Raw genomic sequence first — 15,106 nt, forward strand, 5'->3', positions numbered from 1 at the left:
TTGAAAGTTTAGATTCGCACCGAAATCTTTACCACAAAAAAAATGAAAAGAACACAATGGGAAAAGTATGGTCAAGTGCTTACTTGAATAGTTCAAGGAGCAATTGATATTAAGTACGGAAAATGGCCAACAATACCCTTAACATATTGAAAATGACTTACAAATACCTTTTATTAACTTTTTACTCTAAAAATACCCTTAACGTTTTATTTTTGCCTCAAATATACCTTTGAAACTAACAGACCATGGATGATAAATTTTGGCACTTTAAAATATTCACATGACTTTTTTTAAGCTTGCCACGTGTATTTCTTATTAACAAAAATAAAACCCGCTCATTTTCTTATAACCCAACCCACCCAAGTCGATATAACTCGCTAGTGTCTTCCCTCTTCTTCCAAAATTGACTACTTCAATAATGGAGGTAAGCAAAATAGACCCATCTCATTCTTTTCCTTCTTCCCGTCAGATAACCATAAATTTTCTCTTCCTTTTTTTCATTCTATCCATAGACAATCAGAAAAAATAAAAGATTCTAAGAAGAAGAAGAAAGAGAGGAATCAATCGTGGAAGAATGATAAGATGAAGTCAAGGGACATGTGAAGAAGAACTGGAAACGAAAGCCGAAGAAGTAGAAAAAGAAATATCCGATAGAACTCTTTAAATTGAGATGTTTTGAGAGATCTGAGAAGCTATTGAAAAGATTTCAATTGAATTCAACAAATTTTCTGCTACAAATGACATCCGATTTACAATTTTATTTTTATAACTATTGCAACTTCATCTACATGTTTCAAAATCAAATCTATAAAACTAATCCAAATCGACTATGTGTTTCACAAATAAATAAACAATATCTTCATCCTCTTAATCCCATATTTAGCTGAAAGAGAGACTATGGCGGCAAAGACAATTATGGTGGAAGACATTGGAATAATGGGAAGAGACTAGTGTTTGAAGAAAGGAAGTTTTGGTTTGAAGAGAAAAAAATTAAATTTTTTACTAAAAAGATAAAAAGTTCTTATTTATTTTTGAGATGGCAAGAATATTATAAGAATATTTTAGATAATAAAAAATGGATACAAGTCTAATAAAACGGGTGGATGATGGAACTCGGGTGGGTTGGGTTAAAAGAAAATGGTTGGATTTTGATTTTGTTTATAAGAAATACACATGACAAGCTTAAAAAACGGTGAAGGTCCAAATATACTCATGTATTTTTGAAAATGGTCTAAGAATATTCCTTGTTATACTATTAGGTTATCTATACCCCTGCAGTCATACCTTGGGTTCAAATATACCCCTCATTTAAACAGAGGGACACGTATCATCGTCTTATTGGTCAATTCTAAATATCTTCTAATTAATTAAAAAGACTCATTACTCATACCCGAAAAATAATTTTCTAAAGCAATATTATTTTTACCAAAAACTTAAAAAAACAAAAATATTTTTTTCCCAGTTGTTACAAAAAAACTGATTTTTTTTTTCTAAAGCAATTAAAAACTAGAAAAAACTAAATTGTTTTACCTAAAAACTGAAGAAAAAAAAAGAAGAAGAAAATATTTATTTTTTCAGTTTTTACAAAAACATTACTTTAGAAAATTACTTTTCAGTTTCTTTTTTAGTTTTTACAAAAAATATTGGTTTAGAAACTATTTTTCAGTTTTTTTAAAGCAATATTTTTCTAAAAAATGGAAAAAAATATTTTTGATTTTTTCAGTTTTTAGTATAAAAACATTCAGTTTTTAGTAAAAAAAACATTCAGTTTTTTTCAATTTTTATAAAAAATATTGCTTTAGAAAATTATTTTTCAGTTTTTTTTTCAGTTTTTACAAAAACATTATTTTAGAAAATATTTTCAGTTTCTTTTAAAGCATTTTTTTTTGTAAAAACTGAAAATATATATATATATATATATATATATATATATATATATATATATATATATATATATATATATATATATATATATATATATATATATTCAGTTTTTATAAAAAACATTCTGTTTTTTTTCCAGTTTTTACAAAAAAATAATTGCTTTAGAAAATTATTTTTCAGGTATGGGTAATAAGTCTTTTTAATTAATTAGGAGATATTTATAATTAGCCAACAGGACGATGGCACGTGTCCCTCCGTTTAAATGAGGGGTATATTTAAACCCAAAGTACGACTGCAGGGGTATAGATAGCTCAATAATATAACGAGAGGTATTCTTAGACCATTTTCAAAAGTACAAGGGTATATTTGGCACTTTGCCGTTCAAACAATGCCACATGATATTTTAAAGTGCCAAAATTTACCATCCATGTGTACGTAAGTTTCAAAGGTATATTTGAGCCAAAAATAAAATATTAATAGTAATTTTTAGACCAAAGGTTAACTGAAGACATTTGTGAATCATTTTTGATACATTAAGAGTATTTTTGACCCTTTTTCGTATTAAATATTATCCTCCTAAAGAAAAGGTTTAGGGATATTTCAATGAACAGAAATTGGTGAAAAACAGTTTAGGTATACATCATTATCTAGTGGACCCAAATTACAGAAAGAAAACAAATGAGGGACATGGTGATTGGTGACATACATATATAAGAAATTTGTTTGCGATGAAGAGGTTCAAAGTTGCCCCTATACTATTTGAAATAGTTCAATTTTGTGATCGTTATAATTTTCGTCTATTTATTAATTATTGATAATAAATTATCATAGATTTATCCTTGTCATTAACATTTAACGGAGCTCCAGCGCAAAATTAATAGACTCCACGTAGCCTAATACTTCGAGGAAAAAGGTCAAACTGTACCCCTCAACTTTTGAATATGATTAAAAATACCCTTAGGTTGGGGTTCTAGTAGACATCAAGAGCAAAAACAAGACTATATTTCCTAAAGGCAGGAGCATAACAATTTATTGACAAAAAAGTTGCTCAATTTTAAATTATACAACCAAATTTGACCCTTTTTTCCTTCTAAATCATCAATTGTGGGGAGTAAATTTCCAATTTGGTTCATCACATTACAATCTATGTCAAATTATTCCGTATTCCTCCAGTCGTTGTCATGATATTTGGAATAGTTGGCACTCTATTTTAATAAGTTACCAACATGAACCGGAATTAAAGCTAGAGCAATTTATTGCATACGAGCCAAAAAAAAAAAAAAAAAACTCCCTTAGTCCCAAATTCTGTCGTCTTTCTCTTATTCAAAGTCAACTTGATTCAACTTTCAAATTAATATAGACATGAATTATTTCTTTGTTCTTAAAAAAAATAAAATTGGAATTCAAAAATCAACTTAGAAGTTAGAGTAATATCAAACGTATTTTTTTCTCATATAAAAAGTTGAATGAATACAATTGAAAATGTTGGTCAGGGATTGCACGGATTAAGCTAAAAGTGACAAATATTTAAAACAGAGGAAGTAGAGTAAAATATATAGTGGGCGCTTGGACATAAAAATGGTAAAATTTCGGAAAAAAGTGGAAAAGAATTAAGTGAAAATGATATTTGAAATTAGAGTTGTGTTTGGATATGAATATAATTTTGAGATCTTTTTGAATTTTGTGAGTAATTTGAAGTGAAAATTTTGATAATAGCTTTTTGTAGTTTTTCAAATTTTAATTTTTAAAAAAATTCATCTTCACGTGAAAATCAAAAATTTCACGGTTAAATACTGATTTCGAAAAAAGTGAAAAATCTTTAAAAAAAAAGATTTTTTTTTGTAAATTTGTGGACTACTCAGCTAACCAGATCTAGCGACATGCAAATTAGTTGATTATCATTTTTCTAGGGTATGAATTCTATATGAGAGAAAGAGACAAGAAGAAGAAATGTCAAATGAGGAAGAAGAAGACCAAGGTATTTCTTTAGAATAGAAATCTCATTACAATTAGGTACTTAACAGTGCATTTATAACAAATAATGCACTGTTAAGTAACCACACTAACTAACTAACCCTTCTAGTATCTTTAATTGCTAAATGACCCCCCTAACTACTCAAGTCATCATTTCTGCACTTCGATACTCCCTTCAAGTTGGAGAGTGGAATACATCTAACACTCCCAGCTTAGACAGTAATAGATGATGTTGTGCAGCTCCCAAACCTTTGATCATCAAATCTGCTAGTTGTTGCTTGGTGGACACATACTCAGTGGTTATCAGTCTTGTCTTGATCCTTTCCCTCACAAAATGACAATCAATTTCTATATGTTTGGTTCGCTAATGAAATATGGGATTAGTTGATATTTGCAAAGCAACTTTGCTGTCACAGTGCAAGTGCTCTGGTTTGATCACACTATTTCCCAATTATTCTAGTTAAGCTAACCATCCAAATTGTCTCTACAACTGCTGCAACCGTGCTCCTATATTCTGCTTCTACTGAGCTTCTGCTGATTGTTTGTTGCTTCTTAGACTTCCAGGACAACGGAGAGTCTCCTGGTTTGACAATGTATTCCGTAGTTGATCTCCTAGTATTTGGGCATGCTGCCCAGTCTGAGTCACAAAACATTGTCAGATTGTTTGGTTCTCCTTTCTTCAGCAGTAAATCCAAGCCTGGGGATACCTTGATATATCTCACCACTCTTAAGGCTGCATCTAAGTGTGATTGTTTAGGATTCTGCATAAATTGACTCAATACTTGCACACCAAAGCTTATATCTGGCCTTGTAATGGTCAAATAAAACAGCTTTCCTATAAGTTTTTGGTATTTTCCTGCATCTTCCAATTGCTTATCTTCTGTATTCCCAACATGGTTGTCATAGTCCACAGTAGTTGGCTTATGATTGAGCTCCATTGGGGTTGCCACATGCCTGCATCACTCAAACCTGCCTCTGATCTTATAACCTCTATTCCAAGAAAGTATCTCAACTCTCCTAAGTCCTTCATTTTGAAATTGTGATGAAGAGTCTTCTCTACTTCTGTAATCATATCGAGAGAATTCCCAGTGATCAACAAATCATCCACATACACCAAGATGATCACAATGTTCTTGCCACATTTCTTGATAAAAAGTGAATGGTCATATGAGCTTTGAGAATAGCCAGCTTGTAATAAAACATTTGAAAGCTTAATGTTCCATTGCCTTGAGGCTTGTTTCAAACCATAGAGGGATTAGGGGATTTTTTTCAACTTCTAATATTACCTTATTGGTAAGGAAAAACAGTATTAGATATTTATAAAATCTAAAAACTTTGAAATTTAGAGACATGATAAGAAGATTAACATTTCCTAAATCACTAAATTAGACCATATTCATAATTTACTCATACTTCACAATTAAAGATTTTTATTCGTCACTTTTTAATAAAAGTTATTGTAAGTAGTAATTCCTTCGTTTCAATTTATGTAAACATATTTGACTGGACATAGAATTTAAGAAAAGAGAAAAGATTTTTAAATTTATAGTGTAAGATGAGTTATATTTATTTTGTGTGGTTATAAATTATTGCATAAAATGAAATTATTTTTAAATATGAAAAATAATTATATTTTTTGATACGGATTAAAAAAAATAAGTTCACGTAAATTGAAACGGAAGGACCTTAGTAAGTAGAAAAGGAAAGAGATATGAAGAATCCACAGCCAAAACACATGGTCCCCTCAAATAATTCCCCTGTTAACACGACAAAACAACTCACCGTCACAGACTTAGCGCCGTTCAGACTAATGATCCGAAAACGACAAGCGCGTAGACCAACAGATTACAAGTCCCCGTCAAAACGGAAAGACTAATAAAAAGCATCAGGGCCCCACACGTGAACGGCCCGGTCTAAGGTCAGCCGCTCATAAAATGGAGTGTGAATATCAAACTAGTCGGCCTAACCAAACATCTATTTAACAAAGCCCCACTTGCACCTTACATCGCGTGCTCACGCGCCTCTCACAGAGAAACACCCCAGGGAAATCACCATATCTATAAGGAAAAGTTGCACTCTTCGTCCCTCAAATATTCACAAATTTTGCTTTCTATCTTTGTTTTATTTGGCTAGCAAATTCAATATTCAATTAATTCAAATGAGTACTTTTGATACTTTTATTTTTGAATCGTTACAAACTTAACGAATTACATACTAGTAAATCATTCATCTAACAAATGTGTGATGCTAATTTTGAACTACTACTTTATATTTTAAGATAATATAATTTTAAAAATAATCTAAATATTGTGTGTTTCATATATAAAGGGTCAAAATGCACATTTTAAAAGATTGAAAGTTAAATATTCTTAATCATAAGGATCAGAATTAGAGTTTACCAATTAATTAGGGACTGAAGGTGCTATTATCCCTATATATAATCTATCAATCACCTATTCTTCTTCTCCATATATATCTCCTATATCCCACACCCATTTCATTGTAACAAAACTCTCTATTACAGCAGGAATTTAGAAGAAAAAAAGAGAGAATTTAGTTTTCTCTCTTTCCTTTATATAAGGAATCGAAAATACCCAGGAAGAAACCTTTTTTTCTTTTTCAAGTTTCCATTTTAACACTCCTTTAAGGTCTTAAGAACCTTCAACTTTTTTTCCTCTGTTGAAAATCCTTCCCTTTTAAATTATTTATTTGTAAAAATGGGAACGGAAGTATTGAGGCCACAAAATTGTTTAAGGGAACCTCAGCCGGCGACGGTGTTTCATCGTCGGAAAACCGGAAATGGGTATTATAACAACTACGGCTACCGGAAGCCGGTGGTCAGAACGGAGAAGAAGAAATTGAACAACAAGAGCCAGAACCAGAACCAAAACCATTCTGAGCCGTTGATATCGAGGAGATCGTCGGCCGAAGGTGGAAAAGTGACGGGCTACGTCACGATTTTAAGAAGGGGCGAGTCGTTGGATTCTCTAAACCCGAAGATCGGGTCGGGTAAGAAGAAATCTGAGTTGACGGTTTACGGAACCGGAAGATTGGGTCCAGAGCAACCCGGAATGGTGCCGAAGCAAATTCGGGTCGGGTTTTCCCCGGCCGACATGTACGCCGGATCGGCAGCGTTCTCGAATTCGCCGTCGCCGAGATCACTTCCTTTACCTTCTTTTTTTAACAACAGCAAAAAGCAAGTAGAGTTCAAGTCGTTTGATGATTTTGCCACCAGAGATTTAAGGCGGTTGCTCCGACTTGAGTAGTGGATCCAACCCGTTTTCGCTTGAATTATTATTATCACTTAATTCTGAATTAGTTGGGAGGGACTATATATATGAATCCTTAGTCTCTAATTAGTTAAGTTTGACTATGTTATAAATCTTCAATATTCGCAACTAAATTCTTAAATTTCGGGAATTTCAGTTTCTCCATGAATTTTTTGGACATGGAGAAGTGAAAAGGTCTGAAATTTGAGAAAATTAGATGAAAAATGCGAATAATTTCTTCTTATAGTTGTTTTTTAATTAAATTTAGTAGGACCTATTTAAGATGTATTTATGTATTACTGGGGGATTAAGTATGGTAGGGTTATTGTATTTATATGGGAGGCAAAGGGAAGTTGAGTCAAGAAAGGGCAGTGAAGAATTTAGTATGGTTAAATATTAATATCGTTGGTGTGTGGTTATGACTAATGATTATGTTGAATTAGCTTGTAAAGCTTTTATTTTGAATGTTAATGATAAGTAATCAGAAGTATGGTTTAGGGTATAATTCTCTTTGTTCAGCTTTTTTTGTTGTTTCTTTTAACTTCTGTGTAATTAGCAATAATTGATCAATCACCTACTTTGAATTTCATGCATGAAAAGGATTAAATGGTAGAGAAGCTCTAATAACAAGAGAAATTCTATTTTAGATAGTTATTATTTTTAGGAGTTAGTAAAGTACAGTTAAAAGAACATTAGAGAAACGCTAATCTCTTTTGAACTTTTGTTTCAATTTGGGTGCTCTCCTGTTCATGAATTGGTCTCGAGAGAGTCAAATGATAGATTCAACATTTAAATTTTATGGGTTCAATTTTAAGGTTTTTAATATTGAATCAATTATATTTTTAAAGTTATGAGTTTATATTTATTATTTTTATAATTTTAATAAATTTTTATATATAAATTTTTATTTCGTATTGAAAATGTACACAGTACACTAATTCCACCTCCGGCAAAGTCAGGATATTAAGTTCTTTTATATCAGGGTTCAGAACTTTGTATAAATATGTTTATTTACATTAATATTTTGAACAAAGAGTAATAAGTAGACAAATTAATATCTTCCAGATTCATGTCTGAGTGGGATACCTCTACTAATGATAGTACCAGTTCATCTACTTCATTGCCCCCAATTGTTTCCTCTACCTCTATTGAAACAAAATAGTTTCATGTTCTTTGAATGATTGGTTAATTTTCCCCGTTCGTTTCTTCTTTTTTTTTCTTTTTTTTTTTTTCCGATTTCTGTCTCGATTAGTTCACAAGATTTAGAAGATTATTTCTCCTCTAAACTCTCAATTCAATTATTTTCCAAGAATGTTTGAACCAAGTATGTAAGTCATGTATTTGGAAGTATATGACTCGATGCTAAGTTTAAAAAAGGAAGTAAGTCTTTTGAAATTTATGATTTTAGATTTGCCATAAAATTTTTGTATTTATAAAATTATGTCGTTAAAAATAAAATAAAAAATTTAAAGTTAAATTATTTCTAATATGTTGTTTTGAAAAGCGCATTGACACGAAAAATATGTCACATAAAATAGGATAGATGAAGTATCAGATATTCAAACTAATAGAGCTGCATATAATTTGGTTCGTATATCATGGCTATAAAAGAATAAATATAATGATATGGTGCACCGGAATAATTATACTCCCTTCGTTAATTTTAGTTAATTTTTTGGTATTTTTCTTGTAGTTCATAATATTTGTTTTTTCACGTATCAAAAAGAAATTAATATTTTTTTTTCAAAGTTGTCTTTGAAATAAAGAACCTAGGAGTATTTGTTGTATTTTTAATAAACAAATTAAAATTAACATGACTAATTTCATTGTTAATTAATGTTAAAATACGACATCCTTAGTATAAATGAACAACAAAAAAAATTAATTAAAGTAACACATGTGTTTAATAAATAAGCACGGGAGGAAGTGAGAGGCATTAACTATAAATGTATGAATGATAACCTAAAATCAATGGCAATGGGGTTAGGGGGTAAGGCCGGTGCACCCGATGACCGGTTGGTATTGACTTCATTAAAATGACCATGATATTTTTTGGTTCACACATTCCATTGATAATATGATATATGCCTACCCCAAGAAAGAGAAAGCTTCAATCAAAAACCCTATCTTTGGGTCTGTAGTGCAATTACCTGGCAACAGCTTAGCCGACCATTGCATGTTCAAATTCTACTACTATTTTACCGCTTATGTAGCGGTAAATTTCATATTTTATACTCACTCATATTTCAATTTACATGAATCTATTTGACTGGATACGAAATTTAAAAAAAGAAAGAAGACTTTTGAACTTATGATGTAAAATGAGGCACATATATTATGTGTGGCTATAAATCGTTGCATAAAGTTAAATTGTTTTCAAATAAGGAATGTGATCATTCTTTTTGGCATAGACTAAAAGTAAAACGGAGGGAGTATGTTTTAGAGATATTGTACGTGCTAGCTTCATAGCTGGTACACACTAGATAAGATGGCTGAACTGTAGGGCCCATAACAATTTCCCATTTCATACATTCACACCTAATACTTATTTATACCCTGAGTTATAATTTTATTACTTTAGATGACCTATTTGCTTTTGTAAAATTTTTAAACTTTGAGAGCTTTTTATTTGTTCCAAAAACGTCAAATGTCTGATTCATGGTCCCTATGTACCTCTCTAGCCCTATCCTTATACTCTTTAGCAAGGCAGCAAATCATAAGATATCTTCAATAGTAAAACAAGATACAAAAGTAATACAGTAGAAGTAATACAAGACATTTATTGGAGTAAAGAAAATTATTTTTTTTAATAAAGTCAAATTAATTAGGCATACAATAGTAAAAAAGTTGAAATGATCGTTAAGCATGCAAAGTTCAATAGTTTAAATACAAGTATTATCAAGTTATATGATTCCACTTGGTGCAAATTTTGTGTAATATTGGTGAAAGTATTAACTTTTTTACAATGATATTAAAGGCAAATTCTCCACTAAGGCAAACGAAGGACGTTTAAGTTATGCTAATAAATTTATCAAAATGGAGCATGTTTGCAACAAATTATCTGTGATACAAAAATAAATTACAATCACAATATAAATATGAAGAAACATAATTTTATTGATAAACGATGCGGGTACAATTCTGTTTATTTCCTTGATTCTTTCTCTGGATTGTTCTTCATAATTCGAGGGCCTTAGCGGCGTATTTCTCGAACATAAGATTATGCGGACCTCTCTGGATTATTTGATCTCCATGAAAGTCGATCATTGTGTGGATGTTCTTCTTGAAGTATTTGATTATCAAGAAGAACATATATTGAACACGACATTATTTTATGCCTTGATCCCTTTGTGAATATCTAAGATTTTGTGGGATACTTTTTGGAATGACCTCAATTTGAGAGCCCTTTTCAAAAGGAATATGTAACCCTTTTTATAGGAGTAACCTAGGGTTATGTCACGACCCAAAATTTACCTAGTCATAATGGCACCTAACCCAACCCGTCAGGTAAGCCAATTAACAACTATCCAATTTTATTAATATATAACTGACTCTAATATACTCCCCAAATACTGGTAGTACAAATCATGAGCTTCTAAGATTAGAATTTACAAAACTGGTATGAAATAAAAATACATCATCTGTTTGAAATATACATAAACAGATTAAAATTCTAAAGCTACCATGAATAAGAGGCAACAATGACTGGAACACATGTACATCTTCAAATCCAGCTCTCGCCATGTACACCAACATCAACATAAAAAAAATAATCTGCACGCAAGGTGCATAAGTGTAGTATGAGTACAACCAACCCCATGTACTCAATAAGTAACAAACCTAACCTTAGGTTGAAAGTAGTGACGAGCTAACACAAAGGTTGGGTCCACACCAATATCCAGAAAAAAAATCTCATAACAATAAAATTGAGGCAACACAAAGAATAACTCAATAATAAAATGCTCAGTTCGTTCACAGTTCCGGAAAATAAATATTTTCTTTTCAAGTATAATAGTAAAACTCAATTCTTTTCACTAAAATCACCAAAATATGAGTAAGTCTGAAAAGTGTGATTTTTTTCAAAAATTCTTTCAACAATAAGTAAGATGTATCATTTCCTTTCCAGATAGCCAGTGAAAAATGTATCACTATGCCCATATGCCAATATGTATGATAAGTCATGAATGACTTGATACCGTACATCATGAGAAAAATGCATCTCTATGCCTGTATGTCAAATGTGCATATCAATGCGATGCAACTCAGTGATAAAACCATATGCATACTCTCAGAGTATCATTTCACTCAGTCCTCCCAGTCACTCAATCCTCACAATCACTCAATCCTCATAATCGCTCGGCACTCGGCACTCGCACTCAGTAGGTACCTGCGCTCACTGGGGGTGTGTACAGACTCCGGAGGGGCTCCTTAAGCCCAAGCGCTATAATCTGCACGGACAACTCACGTGTTGCACGAACAACTCACGTGTTATAGTATCAATATCTGCATCTGCACGGATAACTCACGTGTTATAATAAAGCCTATAAGGCCTACTGCAGGCGGGCAACTCCGATCCACATAATAATAAAGTATATAAAGCCAATATGGCCTGCTGCGGCGTGCAATCCGATCCCATAATTATCCTCACAATCAAGCCCTCGGCCTCACTCAGTCATCAATCTCTCTAGTCTCTCTCTCATGGGCTCACAATATCATAAAAATAGCCCGAAAAAGATGATATGATGTATCAATAAATAACAACAGAGACTGAGATATGATATGTAATGACATGAATATGACTGAGTATGAATTTTTAATTTAAAATAAATAATTCACAGCAATATGACCTCTGTGGGTCCCAACAATACTGTCACATAGACTCAACATGATTTTTAATATGATTCTCAGCTCAATTTCTTTAACATAAAACTACATAGAAAATGCCAAGATTATTTGACTACAAAATTCTATGGAAATAATTATGTCACAATTTTCATAGTGCACGCCCACACGCCCATCACCTAGCATGTGCGTTACCTCCTAACAATTCACATAATACATATATTCAGGGTTCATACCCTCAGCTCCAAGATTAGAAGAATTACTTACCTCGAACAAGCCGAATCCAATGTCGAGCAAGCTAAACAATGCTTTAGAAATTCCATTATGTGCGTAACAACTTCCGAATGGCTCGAATTTAGTCATAATTAATTTGATTCAGTCAACCCAAATTATAGGAATTTATTCCATATCAAAATACTAATTTTTTCACAAAATCCAAAATTACACTCAAAAATTGTCCATGGGGCCCACATCTCGGAACACGATAAAAGTTATAAAATATAAATGCCCATCCAACCGCGAGTCCAACCACACAAATTTTACCAAATTCCGACATCAACTCGGCCTTCAAATCTTCATTTAAAGTCTATGAAGATTTCTACCATTTTCAACCCAATCTTTACCCATTTGAACTCAACAATCTTTTCACAACCTTATTAGTATGTGTATGTATACATGATACTTTTACACCCAAGAATCATACTCTTAATCTCCCATCTTTTACCTCAAAAATCGAAATTGAAGAATTGGAGGAAGAAATTCTTACCTCTTTGAAGCCCTAGCAAGGTCTTTGTGAAATCTTCAAATCTTGAACAAGAATTGATAAACAAAGCACTTGAGCTTCTTCCTCTCTCTAGAACACTCTCCCTTCTCTCTAAAAATGTCAGATTTTTGCTCCAAAATGAGTCCCAAAGCTTATTTATCAAAATGAGGCCAGGTTATAAAAATAGAAAAATTAACCCTCCGAAAGCAGGTATGCAGTCGCATAATAGACCGCATAATGGATATGCGGGTCGTAAAATGGTCGCAAAAATTGGTGCCCAGAACCGGGATGTTCTGGTCCATTCTGCGACCAGTTTGCGGTCAAAGAAGCACTTTCGCGATCGCAGAATTGTCGCAAAATCTCATTTTTTCTAGCCTTTGGTAATTTGGTCATAACTTTTTGTAGGAATGTCCAAATGATGAACGGTTTGAAGCGTTAGAAACTAGACTCAAAGATCTTATATTTGATAGGTAATACACCATATAACACTTCATATCATGAGATTTATGCTCATTTTAAGTTAGATTTTGTGTGAACTCACTTGAAACTTTAGTCTATTATGAAATTTCCAACTTTTACATTCGATGCTGAAACCTATCGAATAAAGTACGATTGACCTCAAATTTTGCACACAAGTCATAAATGACATAACTGACCTATTCCAATTTTCGGAATCGGATTTCGACCCCGATATCAAAAAGTCACCCCCCGGTCAAACTTTCCAAAAATTCAACTTTCGCCATTTCAAGCCTAATTCTACTACGGACCTCCAAATAATTTTTCGGATACGCTCCTAAGTACAAAATAACCATACGGAGCTATTGGAATCATCAAAATTCAATTCCGAGGTAGTTTACACATAAGTGAATATCCGATCAACTTTTTCAACTTAAGTTTTTAATTATGAGACTAAGTGTCTCATTTCACTCCGAAATCCTTCCGGACCCGAACCAACTAACCTGATAAGTTATAAATCATATGTAAGGCATAAATTGAGAAGTAAATGGGGAAACAGGGTTGTGATACTCAAAATAACCGGTCGGGTCATTACATTCTCCCCCACTTAAACATACGTTCATCCTCGAACGTGCCAAGAGTTGTTTTTAACCTTCAAATTTCTATTCCACCTTATCACGCACATACCTGAGGTTTATCTCACGTCACCCTATTCTATATAGGCCTGACCATATAACATAACTGAAAATTATTAATTTAACCTTAGCCCAAAAACCATGGAGCCAAATTTCTAACATCCAGAATTCTTTTCAAGACCCGAATCTCACATCTACACACTGTATAAGCCTGAACAAGTTGTATCCAGCCATAACCATAATCCCAGATATAATCACATAATATACTACACAACTTGCATATTCATAGCACCATTTCTGATCACAAGAACTACTCAAAACTAACCAAGTACTAGTATAAAACCCCGCATTCAATAGAACCTCATTCCAAAACCTTTGTACACTGCCAATGATGAAAGAAACAATCAAAAACTCATGACCACTCATCAGATAAACTAGCCATGGAGCTCTCTCGCCCCAACCAAAATCATAATCCTCTCCTAAGCCGACTTTCAATATTATCCTTCTGAATATACCATAATCAAGCCTGATAGTACCCATTCTAGGTCCAATGACCTTATATTATTAAACACCACTATCCTATAGACACACCACATCAATATAACTCAAGTCACAACTGCGCAATCTGTGTACCCAAATATGGGAGATGTCTCAAGGAAGAGAACCGTATTGCAAGTTCAACAAACACCACCACAACTGCAATGTTACAACCAACTCCTCAAATTTCATGAAAAGGATAACCGTAGGTGTATGTGCACAATTGTATAGGAAGGAAATTAATAGATCAGATAAATTATTATAGAAATAGAATTCCCACACACGGCACGGACAACTCACGTGCCAATAATATGAATCGCCCGGCATGGTCACAGGCCTCCAGTCCCAGCATATCATACAGGAGCAATTAAACAAGTACAGTTGTATATGATAATGAAATAAGATTCTCATGCTCCTAGACTGGTAGAAATAGCACGCCATAGTGTAAGCACATGCAAAGTTTGCTATCACACTTCAAATCGGATTTTTTTTAACGCAAAATTAGTAACTATCCCGTTTATTTAGGGAATTATCTTCTTTGTAACCTCAAGTATAGCCCAGATAGTTCTCAACAAAGGTACGAATATGGAAAACGTTATAACTTTACGCTTAACAGTCAAATCTAGTCATATAATAGCCTAAGCATTCTTCTGAGTATGAATACTTGCTCTAATGACCGCACATGGGCTCAAACCTCACATATATGCGCACTCATAGCGCATAGCTATCACAAATAATTAACGCAA

The 15,106-nt window shown here is 32.7% G+C and overlaps 1 protein-coding gene across 1 annotated transcript; it reads left to right on the forward strand.

The window, feature by feature from the left end:
• Window positions 1–6,575: 6,575 nt before the first annotated feature.
• LOC104086329 (uncharacterized) lies at window positions 6,576–7,124 on the forward strand. The gene has a single exon (XM_009590574.1). The coding sequence runs from the start codon at window positions 6,576–6,578 to the stop codon at window positions 7,122–7,124; it is 549 nt and encodes a 182-aa protein (XP_009588869.1).
• The last annotated feature ends 7,982 nt before the right edge of the window (window positions 7,125–15,106 follow it).

This window comes from Nicotiana tomentosiformis, chromosome 9, assembly GCF_000390325.3.
Source record: "Nicotiana tomentosiformis chromosome 9, ASM39032v3, whole genome shotgun sequence".
NCBI lineage: Eukaryota > Viridiplantae > Streptophyta > Magnoliopsida > Solanales > Solanaceae > Nicotiana > Nicotiana tomentosiformis.